Below are 18,891 nucleotides of genomic sequence, written 5' to 3'. Positions count from 1 at the left end.
TCTATTGTATTTTTGGCAAGGTTTAATAAACCTTTCTAAATTATGAAAAGTGAGTAACCATTTCTCACACTGGGAATGAGGAATTGCTCCCTGGCAGGGTGGGCAGGCCCTGGCACAGGGTGCCCAGAGCAGCTGGGGCTGCCCCTGATCCCTGGCAGTGCCCAAGGCCAGGTTGGACACTGGGGACAGTGGGAGGTGTCCTTGCCATGGCAGGCTTTGTCACTATAGGACACGAAAGAACACAAGCACACATCGCTGCTCTCAAGGTGAAGAAGAAAAAGGAAGTTTATTTTCTGACTCCAACATTTATAGATTTCCAAAAGTGACAGTGGATTGGAGGGTGACAGTGCCACCTCTCCAATGACACTGGACAAACCAACAGTCCTTCAAATTTCTCCTCCATAAAAGAATGCAAAACAATAAGTTATTTACAGAAAGTGTGTGAGAAAGTTCGTTACAAGAATGTCAACATCAGAAGGCTTAGAAAATCTTAAAAAATCAGGGCGACAAGGGGTGGCACTGGATGGGTTTAAAGGTGCAACCCAACCCACTCTGGGATTCTATGAAGGACAGTAAGAAGAATTCCTACAAGTGTGACTGGAGCATTAAGGCCTTTCATTTCTGTTAGTGAAATGTAAGGCTCTGTTGTGCTGCCAAGCAGGGATGAGAGAGGCAAAGATAATCACTGTGCACACTGTGGGAAGGCTTTGCATCATTTTGCTGCTTTTGGTAGGAAAGAACCTTCTCTGAGTCCTTGAGAAAGGGGACAAGGAAGCAAAAGTTGTAGTGTAGCCAATACCTAGAGAGGTAAGAACAAACCTAAAAAGTTTAACAAGAAGAGTGTGTAGAAAAAAAAAAAATCAACAGATGTTCCCCACCTGTGGGGACAAAAAAAAAAAAAAAAGGTAAGAAATAGCACTGGCTGGCACTCTGTATGTGGTCATTAAATGAAGGCATCTCATCAATTATTTGAGGTTGCTTGTATTGTAATGAGGATTTGCTTATGTTAAATTAGCATCTAAGATAGAAATTATGTATTTAATGTACAAAATATAGTGGATCCTGAAAATTCTACCTAAAAAACCCTTTTGGGCAAAAACCATCAGGTTTTATTTTTGTATCTCTGGTGTAACTCATTTAAAGAAAGCAGTACCCAAGGGTTTTATTTTACCTTAATAACAGTTATTTAGTAACTCATAAAATCCATCACAATGAAATAGTGAGGTCAAAGGGCTGAGATGCTGCATATCATCACTGCAAATGAAATAATGAAAAAACCTTGCTGCAGTTCTTAACACAGCCCTCCATGTCTCTAGTGTGGAGAAACACTAGAGTGGCTCTAAAATCTTTTAAACTGAGATCATGGTGTAAATCAATGCACTGGCATTGTAATAAAGTGGTTTATTTAACCAGATGGATATTCTGTGCTTTGAAAATGAAAAAAAAATTCTTTTGTTGTTTTTTATGATCTTACTTTGCTTCTTCCTCAATGGGAAGTTTATACCTTCAACTACTTTTATTAACTTTATTAATCTTTTTAACAAATTACTGCATGTCAGTGGTCACCTTCTAAAGCTACAAGATGATTTAAAAATTATTGTAGTGAAATAAACTCTGTTTATTAAAGAAGTGCTTCCCTCCACTCATGCACAAAATGAGCTTTATATCTCTGTAAGTGTGCACTGCCACACTTGGCTCTAAGTGTGCAAGGGATGAACTCCCAGCTGTGACCTGCATAGATCTGAGCTCCAGAACAAGTCCCAGTGTGCGTGATAGTGTTTTCTGAAGCTGTGTGCTGGTTATGTCCTCCTGTTAGCTTGTAAACCTCTTGGTAATCACTTTGTGTTGTACTTGTACAAGACTTACACACTCCATGGCTGAGTTTTATGGGTAGAGTTCCAAGATGCAAGCTCCTGTGAACAGAATAATATTTTTCTAAAACTCCGTCAGCACACAGAATGAAAAACAAACCACTCAGCTTTATCTGTACTTCTCTGTAGCCTGTGCATGGAGAACAGCATTTATGAATAGTTTTAAGTTTTTGAGGACATGAGGCAGTTGTTTGAATCTGTGCTCCATGACATAGTGGAGCATTTTCTTTCATCTATTTGCTACATTAAAGACATTCTTTATATTTTAAATATCACTTTCCCCTCTCAGGCATGAATGGAGAACTAAAGCTGTTTTGTAAACAGCTTTGCTGGATTAGAGTTGATCTGGAGTTGTATATACCCAACAGTGTGCAGGGAAACCACTCAGAACATCGCTGAAGTTTTGTTTAAGGCAACAGCCCAAGGCCATCTGAACATGTGGAGATTAAAAGCAAAAATTGTACTTTTATCAACACAAGCAAGATCTTGATGAAGGTGGAGCGTTGCCTCCAGCCTGGGCCAGCACAGGAGGGACCTGGAGCTGCTCAGAAAGCCCAGAGGAGGCACCAGGAGGAGCAGAGGGATGGAGCAGCTCTGCTGGGAGGAAAGGCTGGCACAGCTGGCATTGTTCACCTGCACAGGAGAAGCTTTGGCTGAGCTCAGGGTGGCCTTGCAGGGCCTGAAGGAGCTGCAGGAAAGATGGAGAGAGACAATTGCCAAGGGCTGGAGGGACAGGAGCCAGGGAATGGCTGCCAGTGCCAGAGGGCAGGGCTGGGTGGGATCTTGGGAATGAGGAATTGTTCCCTGGCAGGGTGGGCAGGCCCTGGCACAGGGTGCCCAGAGCAGCTGGGGCTGCCCCTGGATCCCTGGCAGTGCCCAAGGCCAGGCTGGACACTGGGGCTGGGAGCAGCCTGGGACAGTGGGAGGTGTCCCTGCCATGGCAGGGGGGGCACTGGATGAGCTTTAAAATCCCTTCCAACCCAACCCATCCCATTCTATGATTCTGTGAAATACACTCCTGAAGGGCCACGTGCTTCTCTTCATTTCTTAGAAAAAGGTAATTCTGGCTTCACTGGAATAATTTTGCTGTCATTCCATACTCTCCACTGCTTTAGACTGTGGCATAACATAAGAGGAGATAGTGCTGCTGTGCCTCACCTACTGGTCTTCCTTGATTTCTAAGTCTGCCCTTACATATGGCTTTTAATATGTTATCATAGACAGGTTCAAGAGCCCTGTGATGCCCTCTTACATTTCTAATCCAGAGGATTACAATCTAACTGCTTGGCATTTCTCAATTGTCCTATTAGCCAATGTGTAAATTGCTGGGCCACATATTAAAAATGCCTTCCATCAGCTCCCAGCCACATACATGGTATTCTGCTCCCAGGAATGGGGCAGAAAAGTAATTTCCATCTGGTAAAGAAATCTGGGGACAATCCCACCTCCACGCATTGCATAAAGTGTGTGTCCTGAGTCTCTGGCAGAGCCTGAATGAGAGTCTGTTTCTCAAATAACTCTTACATGGCTCCTGCAGTCCAGGTTGAGCTGTGCAGAACAGAATTCAGGGAGCCCCTGACACAGGGCATGACTGGCATCTGACTCCATGATTCAGAATGCTGAACATTTGCTTTATTAAACTATATTATATTACATTAATACTATATTATACCTATAATAAAGAGATGCCATACTACAAAGAATACTAAAGAACAGCCCATGACTGTCTGAGACAGCCAGGACACAGCTTTGACCTAATTGGCTAAGGAAACCAAACAATCCTCATCAGAATCCAATTGCCAAATCCTTCAGGTAAACAATCTCCATAACACATTCCACATGTGCAAAACAACAGGAGCAGCAAGTTGAGATAAGAATTGTTTTCTCTTCTCTGTGCTTCTCCACGAAAAACCCTGGGAGAGAGAATTTTGTCTCTGTTCAGAGAATGTGAGTACCACAGTGGAGAACTTTGTCCAGCTCAGTAGTTCCACTCTGATCACATCCCTCTGCAGGACTGCGATGTGCCAAAGTCCCATTGGTTTTTTTCCTTTGCCCTGCACTGCCCAATTTTGCTGCCAGTGCTCAGAATCTCCCAGCTTTATGTATAGAATCTTTGAGCTTGTGTAACTGTGCTCCTCAGGGGGCTGTTTCACTCAGGGGGTTTAATGGCACGGGGTGTGCATTGCTGATGTTCCTGATGTTCTTTGGACTCGTTTGCCTTAAGGTGTTGCTGAGCACACAGCTACCGTGAGGACAGCCCAGTCACAGTGAATTTTCTGTATTAGTGTGAGTGGATAGGACCTAAATTTGATTGGAGTAAATGAAGAGTAACAAGGAGGAAGTCTGGGGGAGGAACCGAAGAGGGATGCACTGAAATGAACTTAATGCTTTCTAAGGATTGAGAGTGGCAGTGTGAGAACCAAATATCCCGTTCTTTCTTCAACCAAAAATGGTTCTGGGAGTGTCATATTGTTTTATCTCATTTTTTTCATTTCTTTTAGAAGGCAGGCTGTGGAGATTAATTAGGAATTGTTTTCAAAAAGCTTCTTGACTATGAAAGGAAGTGCTTTATTATTATTTGGTCCTGTTGATAAAAAGAACTATACCAACTTGTGCTGGAAGTGTAAGGGAGTCAGTCATGCCCACTTGGGTGCTCTTCTCTGAGGGGTTTATATACAAAGTGGTTTTCCACCCAGAACCAGTCATTCTAAAAAGAGAACAGTACATTGCATCTTGCTCTGTTTAAGCCCTAAAAAGGACCCTGAAGTTGTGTTTTCAGTTTCTGCCCCCCATTTTGAATTTAATCCCGGGTGTTGGTTGAAGATGCTGTCTCTTGCTCTGTTTTACAGTTGTTCTATTTCTCCTGTGTTTTGATTCTTGCTCCATTGAAGAAACCAGAAAAATCTGTCTCCTGGCAGGCACAGGCACCCACTCATCCAGTCAGATATAAAGAGGATCCCATCTGAGCAAAACCAATCACTTTGACTGAAATTTGGCTGTTTCTCTCTTTCAATACCTTCTACCCCCAAACATGCCCTGGAAATCTCTGCTAATGTGCCAGAAAGCAGCAGCAGTAAACTCCATTTAATTCCCTGGACTGAAGAGGCTTTTCAGAAGGTGAATGATGCATCCCATCATTAGACTGTTTTTCCTTTTCCTTTTCTGGGATTAAGAGAATGTCAAGACGTTTAAAGTCTCTCACTTCTCTCACATTTTCCCCAAAACTTGCTCTCAAGAGCTTGCTGTATTCTCTGATTCCTTTATTTCCACCCCAGTTGGCAGTGAGGCCTATAAAGCTCCAGGTTCTCCTGTAATGGATATTCCCTCATTCTGGATGCATTGTCAAAGCACTGCACTATTAGCTCACCATTCTTCCATGCTGCTTGAGAGATTGAGTTTCATTTCGGTAGCAGCTCCTCTCCCCTTCTAACAAGACAAGTTTCTCACAGTTTCGGGTTTTCATGCAACAGATTTCACAGTTGCTTTGGCAATTACTGAAGTTTAAAAAAAATACTTTCTACATTGTTTGCTTTTAAAAGAACAGCTGACTTTTACTGGTCGTGTAAAAGGTGTTCTGCATGTTTTATGTAGGGGAATAGAATATAAGAAAATAAAGATAGTGTGGAAAGTAATCTTACCCCCAAGGAGTTGCAGCTGGGCCAATTATCAAAGATTAGGAACAGGCCTGACTTTAACAGGGCACAGCTGTGAGCAATGAGAAGAAGATGCTATAACAGAGTGGGGTGGCTGGGTGAGAAGGGAACTGGAGTCAGTTGGCTGCTTTGTGAAGGAGAGTCAGTGCTCTGAGGAGCTGCCCATGAGAAACACCAAGAAGGTATGAAACCTTTGTGATAAGGAGACAACAGTATGGAACCCCCTGCAATAAGAGTACAACAGTTTTATGCCATAAGTGTGTATGAACCTTAAAAAAGAGCAACAAACCACCCCCCCCAAAAAGCCCAAACATCTAAGCTCTCAGGATTTTCATAAACATGTAATACTAGGAATTAATCTTAAAGTAGAAGAAAACCAGCCTAAATCACAGTGTAAGCTTAAGAATAGGTATTGCTACTCTCTTGTATATAGTTGTTTCTCCTGAGATTGTATGAATCAAAGAAAATGGATCAAGACCCTTTTCAGGTAACTCCATAACCCTGTAATGCAGCCCTTCTCTCTGAACTCCATCCCATCTAGCTTTCCATTTCTGCGTTTGCCCATCCCTCTGGCATCAGCCCTGCTATGTTAACTTGCCTTTCCATTTCAAGGAATATTTACTCTGAGATGAAACGTGGTGTGACCTTTTAGTACATCAAAGGGTGGGCAAGGGAAGAAAGACAAAATGCTCCCAAGTGTCCATCTAGGAAAATGTCTTTGAAATGAAACATGACTGTGTGCTTTCTCTGAAAGTGAAGGAGAGACAGTGAGACCTGTAGTGCAGATATGCATAAATGAGTTTCCTTAGTTGTCTGGTTTGGGAATCATGGATTTCACAGAGGATTTAGCAGCGCTGTTTCTGCTGGGCTGTGCAGGGTTTGCTGGGCAGTGGTTCTGTTGCAAAGAGGTGATGGCTAAACTGACAATGGGCTGCTGGAGCTTTGTACACTCAGGAGAAGTTTTTTTGGTTGTGGTTTTTTTTTGTTTGTTTGTTTGTTTTTCTTTTTGTGGAGGAAAGGAGAATAAGAATGCAATGATTTTGATTTGCTTATATGACAGAATATGTGTTTTTATAATTGACCACATTAACAGTGCAGGGCAGTGAGAAGGTTGGTGGCTTCTTCAGACCCTCAGATGAACTGCAACATCCCAGAATGGTCTGGGTTGGGAGGGACGTTCAAGATCCTCCATTTCCACCTTCCTGCCATGGGCAGGGACACCTTCCACTAGCCCAGGTTGCTGCAAACCCCATCCAATTCTTAGGCCTGAATATTTTCCTAAGTGTGTGTAATCATTTATCTGGGTCTTCTCTTGGTACATCAGGCAATGAAAGAATACACAGAATCAATTTAACTATGCAATAACATTATGAACTACAAATTTAAAACCCAACATGGCTTATTTATGATGTAAAAGTAAATAAGATGTTTCAGAATGCTTTCCTAAGCTCTTTAGTCACTGATTTGAACTTTTCTTCTTTCCCCCACCAGGAATCTTTAATGACTGGAAAACTCAATGGATCATGTTTTTCTCATCTAAGCTATTTTTACATTGACTGTGCTGTAAACACATGGAGGAGCTGTAAGTAAATGTTCTGTACTGCGTGATGAATTGGATTGCTACAGTCTGGAGGAAAGCAAAATAATAATAATTTCATTTTTGTGGTGATTTGCATAGCGTGTGGTACAATGCCAGAAAGACTAACGGAAATGCTCATGGATACATGGACTCCATTAATAATATTATGGATTACTGTCCTTCCTTCCATTTATATGGCTCCAATGAATCAATCTCAAGTACTACCAAGTGGATCCAGTACAGGACTAAAAAGGCTAAATGAAGAACAAAGAGTTTTGCACCGTTCCAAGAGAGGCTGGGTTTGGAACCAAATGTTTGTATTGGAAGAATTTTCTGGACCTGAACCAATCCTAGTTGGCCGGGTAAGGCAAGATTTGGTTTTTTTTTTTCTCTGAATGTATAAATGTGTGACATGAGAAGGTCCTCAGTCATTCAGGCTCTTCTAAGGAATTTCAGACCGAGGTGCTTTGATATCCATAGATTTGCGCTTTAAATGTACCTGCCTGCAAGGACATGATTTCCTAGTTAGCTAACCTGCTATTTCCAACAAAAATATGCATTTTCCATTTGTCAAAAAACCCCACAAGCGTGTTCACATCCTTTTTTTTTTATCATTAGTCACCACTCCCCACCTCTGTCAGCTGAAGATTTTTTACCGAAGCAGCTCTTTGCAATATGTTCCTGTGCATTCCTAAAGGTTGTTGTACCTATAGGTCATGTTCTATCTCCAGTCTGATGAATCAAGTTGTTTATGCTCTGAGAATTTTTAAAAACAAGAACCAAAAAGGAAGGTGTGGACTGAACAGCAAATTATGAGGTCCTAGTTTATATGGAGGTCTATGCACACGTATGGAATAACATTATTGCCACGGATTTTTTAATATAATGTCAATGTTAGGAAGATAACACAGGGCAAAATATCATATTTTTCAGTGTCACAGCTTTTCTGCTGCCCTAAAGCTTTGCTTGTTGCCATGCATTAGTTTATTGTGTAGCTCAGGGTGTTACCTCCCGTCAGTGAATCAGCCTTGCACTTGAATGAGCCATCTGTATCCATCAGGGATGAATTATCCTCAGAATTATTCTTAGAAAAGAATGATCTGTTCATAAATGCATGTTTGGCAGTGAGCAGGTATAAATACCTTAATTGTTTATCACTAAAGTTTAATTCCCTCTGAACAACCAAGTACATTATTGCCTTACTAGCTGGCTACTGAGGTTGAGTAAAAAAAAAATCTAGACAAAATGATGGATAACATTTAATTTCATGGTAATCTTGGAATTTCCATGGATAAATGAATAGCATATAGTATAATATAGGGACTGCCAATAGCTCTGTTCTCTTATTGAAGAGAACAGAGATCAAGTGCATTCCCAAATCTTCCCTAGGGTAGCCACTTTCCAGGTGAGACAGGGTCAGAAGGTGTAATGAGCTTTCTATGCAGTGGCTTTTGGTGCTGTGTCAATTTACATTTATATCAGCTATTTGGTATCTGTTCTCATTTGTTTCTCTGGGGTTAGTAAGGTATCTCAATTTCACAGAGACAGCAATGGGCATATTTCACATCTTAAAATGTTTTATTCAACCTATTCTTTCTGGAATATTTTAGTTGAGCTTGTAACATTATTTTGAGTAGCTGGGGAGAATCCTGGGTTTGCACTTTGTGGTATTTTGATTTTCAGGATATATCTAGGTCTAAATATTTCTACTATTTTAAGGTTTTTTTTAGGTGGTTATAATATCCTGAATTGTTTGAGTCATTGGTGAATAGAAGTGGGTAGGTTAAACTAAGCCAAACCAAGGAAGACATTATCCCCTCTTCTGCTGGCATTTTAAATAGAATTAGCTAAAATGCTGTGACACTCTATTTGTTGAGACTGCTGCATAATTAAAACACTGCATGTTATAGACGGAAATGAGCAAGAAGCAAAGTTTGTTCCCATAGGGAGGAATTTTTGGTTTATTCATTAGAACATAGACATAGAATATTTTTGGAATTCTTCTCTCTATTTTTTCTCCCTCTCCAGAAAAATCATCCATATTTCTGACTTATTTTTCTTTCCTAAGGCTTGTGAGTCTTGAGAGTGCTTTCAGGCTGGTGGGAGCAGAGGTACTGCACAGCTTTCAGAGCTGCTCTTAATCCTTCCTGACTGGAAAGCAGAGATTCCCTCAATTATACTTCTTGGCAATCCTTCCCAAAACTTAATGGTGTACAGAATGTCACAAGCAAAATACTTTCCTTCTCTGTGAAGTTGGGCTCTGTGGTTTGTCCTCTGGCACCCTCATTGGTTTCTTATCCACTGCAATTTAAAAATAACCTCCTTTTCAGAACTTGCAGTGGATTTGCACTTACCTGGTTCCTCCTCCTGGCTTTTCCACTTACACTCTTCCTCCAGCCCCCTGAACTTTTCCTCTGCCAAAGGATTTGCACACCTGGGGTATCTCCTTTGTTCCAGGACTTTATTAACTATTTTTTCTGCCCTATTGCTTACCTTGATTTTCTTTTTTCTTTTTTTTTTGGCCAGACTTTGAATGAAGGAAACAGGATATAGAGAGGTTTAACATTGTGGAGAGAGTGATATCAAATGTCTGCCCCATTTTTGCTGCATTTTCTGGATATAAATGTGCTTTTGTCCTGTTACAGAGTCAGTATTGCTTGCCATGTGCTTTTTCCATGTTGAAAATTCTAGTATAATCTTCAAACAAATCTTTTATTTGATGGTTAATTGCTTCAAAGAAAACATTCCAGAAGCAAATCTAATTATGTAGATCTTTGTTGCAATTTTTGTCTCTACGCTGTTGTAGAGTGTACCTGCTGCTTTTCATAGTCATGTATGTTTTGTACAAACATTTAATCAGGTGCTTTTGGAGAATAAATACAAAAATAAGTTTTGCACAAACAGAAACAATACACACACAAGCAGAATTTGTTTTATGTTCTCAAATGTACCTTTAAAACCCACTGAAAATTCAGCTCTTAAGAGCTGCTCAGAATAGAACTGATACTTAAATAATGGTTTTCATGTTAGTGGGTGGAAAGGCACTGAATAGAAGCATTTGGTCCTAATGGAATGGATGGAATTTATCAGCAAAATAAAACTGAAAACTGAGATTAATTTATGGGGTACAAACAGAACACAAATCACTTTGCAAATCAAAACCTGAATGAAGAGACTGTGAGTTCCTCCTGTTGGTTAAAAAGGTCTGATACCAAATTTTGTGAAGTGCAGGGAAATTTAGCAAGACAGGATTACAGAGGTCTGTAGTATATTTTATTAAACTGCTCAGTTTTTTTCAGGGCAAACAGCTTCCAGACATAAAGACTCTTCTCTGGAGTTTTAAGTGTTGCAATGCAACTGCCCACACTTCAAAGGGGCTTGTTCATTGCTGTTCTGCATGGATATAGAGTAATAAATGCATTCCCAGTGTATTTGCTCTAATAAATGAAGTAAACTGGGGTGAGACTAATAGGAGGAATTAATGTGAACACCTTTTAAAGTGTGGTGTCTTTCTTCAATGACTTGAGTAAAGGACCGGAGCAAATCTTTTGCTTTCATTCTTGAACCTCTTAGAATGAATTTGAGTAATATACACTTTTAATGCCAATTTTTGTCATTATGTTTGGTAGGATCAAGCTCAAAATGAGCAACTCTACTCGAGTTCACACATCTATAAAGAAGTGCTTGCTGAATTTATGAGATTTCCTATAAAAAGCAACAAATATTCTAATTTTTAACTTACTTTTTTGGGGGCTATATTCATATGGCATTTATTTTGCCACATGGTATTTTCATAGAATCATGGAATAGAATATCCTTCCACATGGAAGGGATCCATCAGGATCACCCAGTCCAGCTCCTGGCCCTGCCCAGACCCCCAGCCATCCCCCCTGTCCATCCCTGGTGTCCAAAGGCTCCTGGAGCTCTGGCAGCCTCGGGGCTGTGCCCATTCCCTGGGAGCCTGGGCAGTGCCAGCACCTCTGGGGGAAGAACCTGTCCCTGATTTTCAGCATAACCATCCCCTGGCACAGCTTCATGCTCTGTCCCTCCTTTGGGCATTCTCTTTATGACTAACATAATCTTTATTAAATTCTATATCTTCTGATTTCTATAATTCTTATTAAAATAAGTCCCATATTATTTTGATCTGCACATATATAAAAATGTATATGTGCATTTTGAGAAACCTGCAAAATAACCTTTTTCGTGTTCATGCAACACATGTCAAATGAGTTTGGGTTTATTCCCAGCAATAGAACATCGAGTGACAGATTTGCAAATACCCTTTTGTACTTTTCTTTTCCCCCCCTTCACCCACAGAAGCAGGTACACACTTTACAAAGCTTCTGTGTCTCCTTTAGGAGCCTCCCCATCCTGCACAGTGCTGTCAGCAGCTTGCAGCCTCCCTGTGGCTGACAACCTCATTCAAGTGTAGAGTGATATGTCTTGTGACACTGCATGCTGTCCCTGAGGACTTGATTAGTTGGGTAGAACTTCCACTTGCTATACACTGCTGCATCTTCTCCATCTCCTCTGCATGCTCCTCCAGCACCACGGCAGATGTGCTGTGAAATCTGGGCTCTAGCAAATGCCACTGTTCTTTCACAGGAGACAGCCTCTGAATCCACAATGACATAGGTAATAAAGTGAAAAAGCATTAGGAAGCTGCATTTGGGGTACTGCAGCTCCTGTTTTATGGAGCATGTGTTGTTCGTGATGCTTTAAACGGGTTAGGACTTGGTTTAAGAGATGTTTTCAAGCAAAAATCTGGGATAGTTACTGTAACAGCAGTTGTTTGTAATTAGAATTATAACTATCCTCAGGTAGAAGGGATGCACAAGAACCATCTAGTCCAGCCCCTGTCCCTCAGACCTCCCAGCAATCCCGCCTGTGCATCCCTGGTGTTCAAACCCTCCAGGAGCTCTGGCAGCCTTGGGGCTGTGCCCATTCCCTGGGAGCCTGGGCAGTGCCAGCACCCTCCCTGTGTCATCTCTCCAGCTCCTTGTTCCAGCCTGTCTGTACACCCAGGGTGGTCCATCCATGGTGCACTATCTGGCTCTTGTTTGTCTTTGTTAAACCTCACCAAGCACGGAGAGAACGAAAGAGGCAATGAAGACCACAAAAGTCGTTTGTTTGTGTTTATGTTCTCTGGCTTACTGATAAATGTATCCAAATTTAGGTCCAGGCACAAAAATCCACCAGCAGTGACTCAGGTTGATGCTGTCTGTGAGGTTGATGCTGTCTGTGTCCCACCACTTCACTGGCAATACTTCCTAAGTTGTCCCAGAACCTCCTCCAAACTTGTTTCCCTGTTTCCAGTCCCCAAAAAATAGATTTCCTGTTTTGTCTGTGAGGAGAGACTTGAGAAGTGAGTGTGGCAGGGAAGAGCAGCCCCTGTGGCATATCTATGCCTGCTCCAGGGCTCTGAGAACCCCGGATGGGAGCAAACCAGAAAGCATGGCCAGGTTGTGGTGAGCTCAGGGAGGTTTTCTATCTGTGACTGCTTCTGAATTCCCTGGTTTGTGTCTTTTCTCTCCGTTCAATGCAGATTTTCTTGTATGGCTTGTGGGATGAGGGAGCTGGGCCACTTTTTCTGTTTGGAGCAACACAGATTTTTCCCTTGATGGTTGGGGCTTGGGTTCAGGGCTGTAGAGGAGAAACAATTTTCCTGTAGGAGGAGCAGTGGAGAGGCATCCTGTTTTCACATCGAGTGCTTCAGGCTGAGCTACTGTAAAACCCAAACCTGGAATGCAGAGAGCACTTATAAATAGCTTGGAGCTGTATGTTCTATATTATCCATGCTCTGTGCAATCCTTGATTTCTTTGGCAACATGCATTTTCTATCTTCACCAGGAAATGGTAAAATGTTACTCGTTTAAAATCATGACTAGTTCTGTTTGAAGCACAAGTGGTGCAAACAGGCAAAATAAATAAGGTTTTAATTAAACAAGTTCCTTCCTCACATTTTGCTTTTCATTCCTGCCCTGAGCTTGTGATTATGATGGCTGACTGAAAATACTGTTGTACTCAGGTCATGCAAACCTGAAATGTGTATAACTAAGGCTAGCAGCATTTTGAGGGATGAATTACACCCTGTTTCCCTGAGTGAAAAAAATCCTTGGGACATGTAGGAGTAGCAAAGTCCTAGCATAAATTTCATAGGATATAGCATAATCCTACATTAATTGCATTAATTACATTATAGCATAATCCTACATTGGTAGTTTTCACAGAACAGCAATCACAACACCATTTAAAATAGATTCTACTTTTTTTTCCTAATACACACTTGTATGTTTTTCTATGATTTAAATGCATGCCATAAAATATTCAGTATCTGAAATGTTGCAAAGTCAACATTGCCTTCTGAGCCTTAGATTTTTGTTGTTATTTTGCAACCATAATTACACACTAGTTTTCCTGCATAAGTTTATTAAATTCCCAGAAGCTGAAATGTATCAATTATTTTGTTACTGTATTCTTTATGAAAATTCGAGGTGTGCTTGAAAGGGAAGAGGTGACTGTACTGCACAGAATGCTCCAGTTTGCAGTCTCAATCAGCTTAGTAAGCAGGAGTATAACTGGCTAAGAAAAAACTCTCTGTAATTAAATGTTACTGCAAAGAAAATAAATATAGCAGACAATATTTTATAGAAGTCTGATAAAAATATTGTTTTTAAAAAAAAGTATTCCTGAGCCTGCACAAATTTCATTTGTTTCTTTTTTAATTGAGAACAAGTTCCAAGAAGAAATTTAAATATAAAGCATAAATTTAAGTAAGAACAGTTTAACTGACCCAACAATGTCTGCATTTTCTACTACAGTGTAAAAATATTTTACTGATTTCTCTAAGATTTAAGAAACAAGGCATATCTCCAGACACTGAAAATCTCATTTCTGTATATTTCTGGGAGTATTACTGAATGCAGTTGAACACTTTCATGCTCCTTCATCTCCAGCCTGGGGCATGATATAACCACAATTTAAGCAGAGACACAACTTCAACCCCTCGAACATCAGCTGTAGAACAGGACTGGTAATAACTTCAAAGAGGCATTTTATCAGTTACTTATGAGTCCAGCATCTTAAAGGGTCAAATTGCAAAACACCAGGCATCTCTTCAGCTGCCTTTATTTTCTTCCATGGAGTAGGAAAATGTCTATGATGTGAAGAATAACTTAAAAGTTGTACAGGGGTTTTGCTGCTTTTGTTTGTTTGTTTTTTGTTTTGTTCTGTTTGGGATTAGTGGTTATTTTAAATTTCCTTTTTTTAAATAAAAAGGGATGGTATATGTTATTTTAACATTATTCACTTAAATTTCTCAGTCATGTTTTTCTAGAGCCACAAAAATCTGATATTCTGAAAAAAGAGCAGCTAATATTGAACATTTTGTTTGTTTGTAAAGAATTAGAATCCTGTGTGCTTTTCAATATATCGATCTGAGAACTTTATCTTCCTCTCAGTGAAATGTTGTCTAAGTATGCATGTAAAATGCTGAAGTGACACTATGAAAAATTGAGTTGAGCGTTCCCCATGATATTCTGAGATGCCCTATGATTGTTTAGTCTTTCCGACATTGCTTCAGTAAATGGTTTTCAATTTCTACCTGTAGGGCCCACCCCTTGAGCTGTCAGTGTGCTTCAGTTCCAGTTGTCAATTTAACTACCAATTAGTGCCAATTGTGAGGGGAGTTTTTTGCTAAAAGTTTGTCCTTGTTGAACTTGACAAGCATATTTCCCATCCATCCATGAGCTCTCAGGTAGCTGTGATTTCCCAAAAGTGCCAGGATGTGTCTTTCAACCAGTAAAGTGAAAGGGAAGTTTTATAGTTCTCAGATCCAGATAGGATAGTCCTCAATGTGCCATGGATTTGTGTGACAAAAACCTTAATTTTGTATTGAAATGAGAAATGCTTTGGGACCAATTCCTTTGGTGGCTGTAGGTTTCCAGTAAGGGCTGTGGGTGATACCTCATGAACTGAGCCATATCTGAGAAAGGCTTTGTAGCTGCTGGGCAGCACTGTATTTTTAGGATGTAATGAATATACAATCACAGGAATCACAAGAAAAATGAGTTTTCAAGTGAAAATAATGAGAATGAGTTTGCATAAAACTTATTTTTTGAAAGTTTCTTTTAAAAGTTGGGTTTTCTTCCTATTCTGGTAAAGTCAAAAAAGAAAAAGGGAGCCATAGTGTGTGTGGTGCAACAGACCAAGGAATTCACAGCTGAGGGTCTTTTGTTTGGTGTTTGGCTTTTGGTTGTGTGTTTTTTCTTTTTTTTTTTGACAAAGCCAGGGATGCTGATTTTGGGCAATTTACGGTGTCAGTTTCATGACAGAAATAATTTGCTGCAATAAATATTTTAGGCAGTGTTTAAAGGCAACTATTATTTGCAAGCAATGTGTGAGGCATGTAGAATTGTAAAATAAATGCAGATAATTTTCCTAAAGATATTTAAGCAAATATTAATATGTTTGAATAGCCTCTCGGTGATCCCTGAGGAACACCTGTCGTGATACAGAGTACTTCATCACTTTCCTTTTTCCTGAGGACTCCCTGTTAGTGTAAAAATTCCCCTGCAAGGATTTCTTTTAAAGCCTTTATTTTACAGCAGTCATGCCAGCAGCTAAGCAAAAGTAAGTGTAGCTCTCCCTGGAGACTGTCAGTGGCCTTCCTGAATTAACCGCAGGAATCATTAGGAGCCACAGAAGACATCCCCTTCCTTGCTCCGGGCTCTGAGCTCAGTAACTGCTTCCCACCCAGCCCCTGGTGAGCAGAGGCAAAGCTGAGGTTTGTTCCAGCCTGGGAATGTGCTGGAATAAAAGGCAGGCTCACAGAGCATCACCGGAGGTGAGCAGCAGAGCTGTGGGCACAGCGGCAAAGGGGATTTCAGAGCGGTTAAAGGGGCCAGGCGTTTGCTGGTTCCCATCCAGAAGCCACATTAGCTAATTCTCCTTTCCCTGGCTGAGGGAACTGTGTGTGTGCAGTAGGGTACTGCTGCCAGGGAGAAAAGGGGATTTTGGTACGGGCAGAACCAGTGGTGGGCACCCAGCTGCTCAGCACAGAGGAGCTGAACTAAACCACACCGTGGTATTTTCTGGGGTCCCCTGTGACAGGAAGGAAATGATGAATCTGATTCCATGTTCTTAGAAGGCGAATTTATTATTTTATGATATTATATTATATTAAAAAATGCTATACTAAACTATGCTAATGAATAGAGAAAGGATACAGACAGAAGGCTTAACAAGACACTAATGAAAAACTCGTGACTCTCTCCAGAGTCCCGACACAGCCTGACCATGATTGGTCATTAAGTAAAAACAATCCACATGTTGGGTAAACAATCTCCAACCACATTCCAAAACAGCAAAACACAGGAGAAGCAAATGAGATGATATTGTTTTCCCTTTTCTCTGAGGCTTCTCAACTTCCCAGGAGAAAAATCCTGGCAAAGGGATTTCTTCCATCCTGATGTTTTCTAAGGTCATCATGCCACAAACATTATCAGGATCTATTTAACATTTTATTTTGACATCTTGTACACCCAACCGAAGCATTTGGGATTTTAAAGCAAATGGGCAAAACCACTGTATGATTTTTTTCAATTAGTTTGGAATAATTGGCAGCAGAATTGGTGCTACATGAACCTGTGTATTAAGGCATGATGCAAAAGGCTCAGAACCTCCTACTGCTCACCTCAGAGAGCTTATTAAAAATATGCCATATTTTTGCAGAATAAAGTAGTTAAAGAATACAGAATGCAGAATAAATATCTAAATGGAATTACTGATGTACTTGCTATCTTGCTGTTCCCTTTTCAGTCATATTTCCTTTTTTTTTAAATTTTAAATTGCCTGTTTTTCAGGCCACCTGTTCTCTAATTATTATGCAGTCTAAAGCATTTCACATAGACCACTGGCACACTTTGCAATTCCTGGTGTTGTCCTGCCATACTGACAAGAAAATACAACATCCAGAGGCAAAGGAAAAATGCTTGTACTTCTTTCTTCACATAAAATCATCTGAAACAAGACTAAGTGCCAAGACAGTATTTCCAACTTGTTCATTTATTTCTGCTAATTAATGGGTCTTGATTATGCTGTTGGCTATCCCACATGAACTGAGACCAAGTCCTCTAAATGTACAAGGACTTTTTATTGAGTTTTCATATGAACAAATGGAAGTTACTTTAATAATTTAAGTTATACACCGAGATTTTACTTGGTCTGTAAGACCGAATTGATATTTAAATTATGTTTTTTTTAAAAGAAATCTCAATGTAAAATTGTTTCTTGGGCAAATTTTTAAAACATTGTACATATCCTCAAAGCACCCTCACCATGAGGACTGGTGCATGATGTAGCAGGAAATGTGAAAGCTGTTAATGCTGCCATTTATACCAAGAAGCCTTGGCTAAAATTTTGATCCACTGAGTAGGAGACAATTCCTACCTCAAAGTTGTTGCTGTCTAATTGAGATATGTAATTTATTAATAACTGAAATGAGATATAATAGAAAATATGTGTATACTTCAATATGTTGAACATACTGGCCTCATGGAATTATCATAACTCAAAAATAAAGAAAGAAAATGGACAACACTAAATTGTCAGGTAACATTAGGCTTCTCATTCTGTGTAGAAAGCAATGGCACTGATCATTCCATTAAATAATTATTTTGTAATTGATCTAAATTCTGCCCTTCTAAAAGACCACCTGCTTGTTCCTGTTTATCACTGATAAGCCAAGGACTGCATGGAACTGAGCAGTCTGTGTGCAAAACCAAATATTTGGATTTTTAAGGGAATTTTCCAGTAAATGTTTCTATCTAAATGCATTCTGCACAAATCCTGTAGCAGACAATTCTCTGTGGGGGACAGACTGATGGATGGTAAAGCAAAACTTTGCTCTGTCAGGCTGGAGGTCACCCCTGAGAGAGTAGGTTCATTGCAGTGCTTTGAATGGGGGATGAAATGCATGTGTTTTATACTCACAGAGTGAGAGAAACCAGAGCATGGCTGAGGCAGTATTTATGCCACAGACAACATCGGTTCAGAATCAGGGATACATCTGTAATTCTTGCTGAATAACTGGATAAGACAGGAGATACTTTTCCAACTCTAAACCAGGCTCTGCTTTCCAGTTTCACTAGGCATCCAGTCCATCCTAATGTATTTATTGTAAAGTCTCAAATGCAGTTTATGCAGGGTCTGGTGGAGCCAGGGACGTGAAACAAGGAGCAATGACTACACTGAGATGAAAACTGGTGTGTGTGTTATGTGTGAACAGGTTGGTACATGTGTTAGGGAATTTGAAGGGATTTCTGTTAAGGGGGACCACAATAACTAGTAGGGCAGGGGTTAATTAGGGAAACTGTTGCTCTTTCCGGCATGAAGTAAGTGTAGGAGCAAGAGAAAACCACAGCACTCGGGTGGCTTCCTTGTCAGGTAGAATGGCCACAGTGAGGTCGCCCCAAAGCTTCTCCTGTGCAGGTGAACAATGCCAGCTGTGCCAGCCTTTCCTCCCAGCAGAGCTGCTCCATCCCTCTGCTCCTCCTGGAGCCTCCTCTGGGCTCTCTGAGCAGCTCCAGGTGCCTCCTGTGCTGGCCCAGGCTGGGGCAGCTCTGCAGGTAGGAAATCACTGAGGGCAGAGGGGCAGAATCCCCTCCCCTGCTGCCCCCGCTGGGACATCAGCCCAGGGCGAAGTTTCATAGAATGGTTGGATTGGAAGGAATCTTAAAACCCATCCAGTGCCACCCCTGCCATGGCAGGGACACTTTCCACTGTC

At 40.7% G+C, this 18,891-nt stretch overlaps 1 protein-coding gene across 3 annotated transcripts in view; it reads left to right on the top strand.

Moving 5' to 3' along the window:
* Window positions 1-18,891, top strand: part of CDH8 (cadherin 8) — a 162,314-nt gene that overhangs the window by 9,378 nt on the left and 134,045 nt on the right. For all 3 annotated transcript variants that reach the window (XM_031063641.1, XM_031063640.1, XM_031063642.1), the window contains exon 2: window positions 7,016-7,465. In XM_031063641.1, coding sequence (XP_030919501.1) covers window positions 7,214-7,465 — 252 coding nt within the window. In that variant the 5' untranslated portion in view covers window positions 7,016-7,213. The remainder of the gene's footprint in view (window positions 1-7,015; window positions 7,466-18,891) is intronic.

This window comes from Geospiza fortis, unplaced genomic scaffold (assembly GCF_000277835.1).
Source record: "Geospiza fortis unplaced genomic scaffold, GeoFor_1.0 scaffold359, whole genome shotgun sequence".
In the NCBI taxonomy this organism is placed as follows: domain Eukaryota; kingdom Metazoa; phylum Chordata; class Aves; order Passeriformes; family Thraupidae; genus Geospiza; species Geospiza fortis.
The sequence above is the reverse complement of the archived record's forward strand: the minus strand, read 5'-3'. Positions and strand labels throughout refer to the sequence as shown.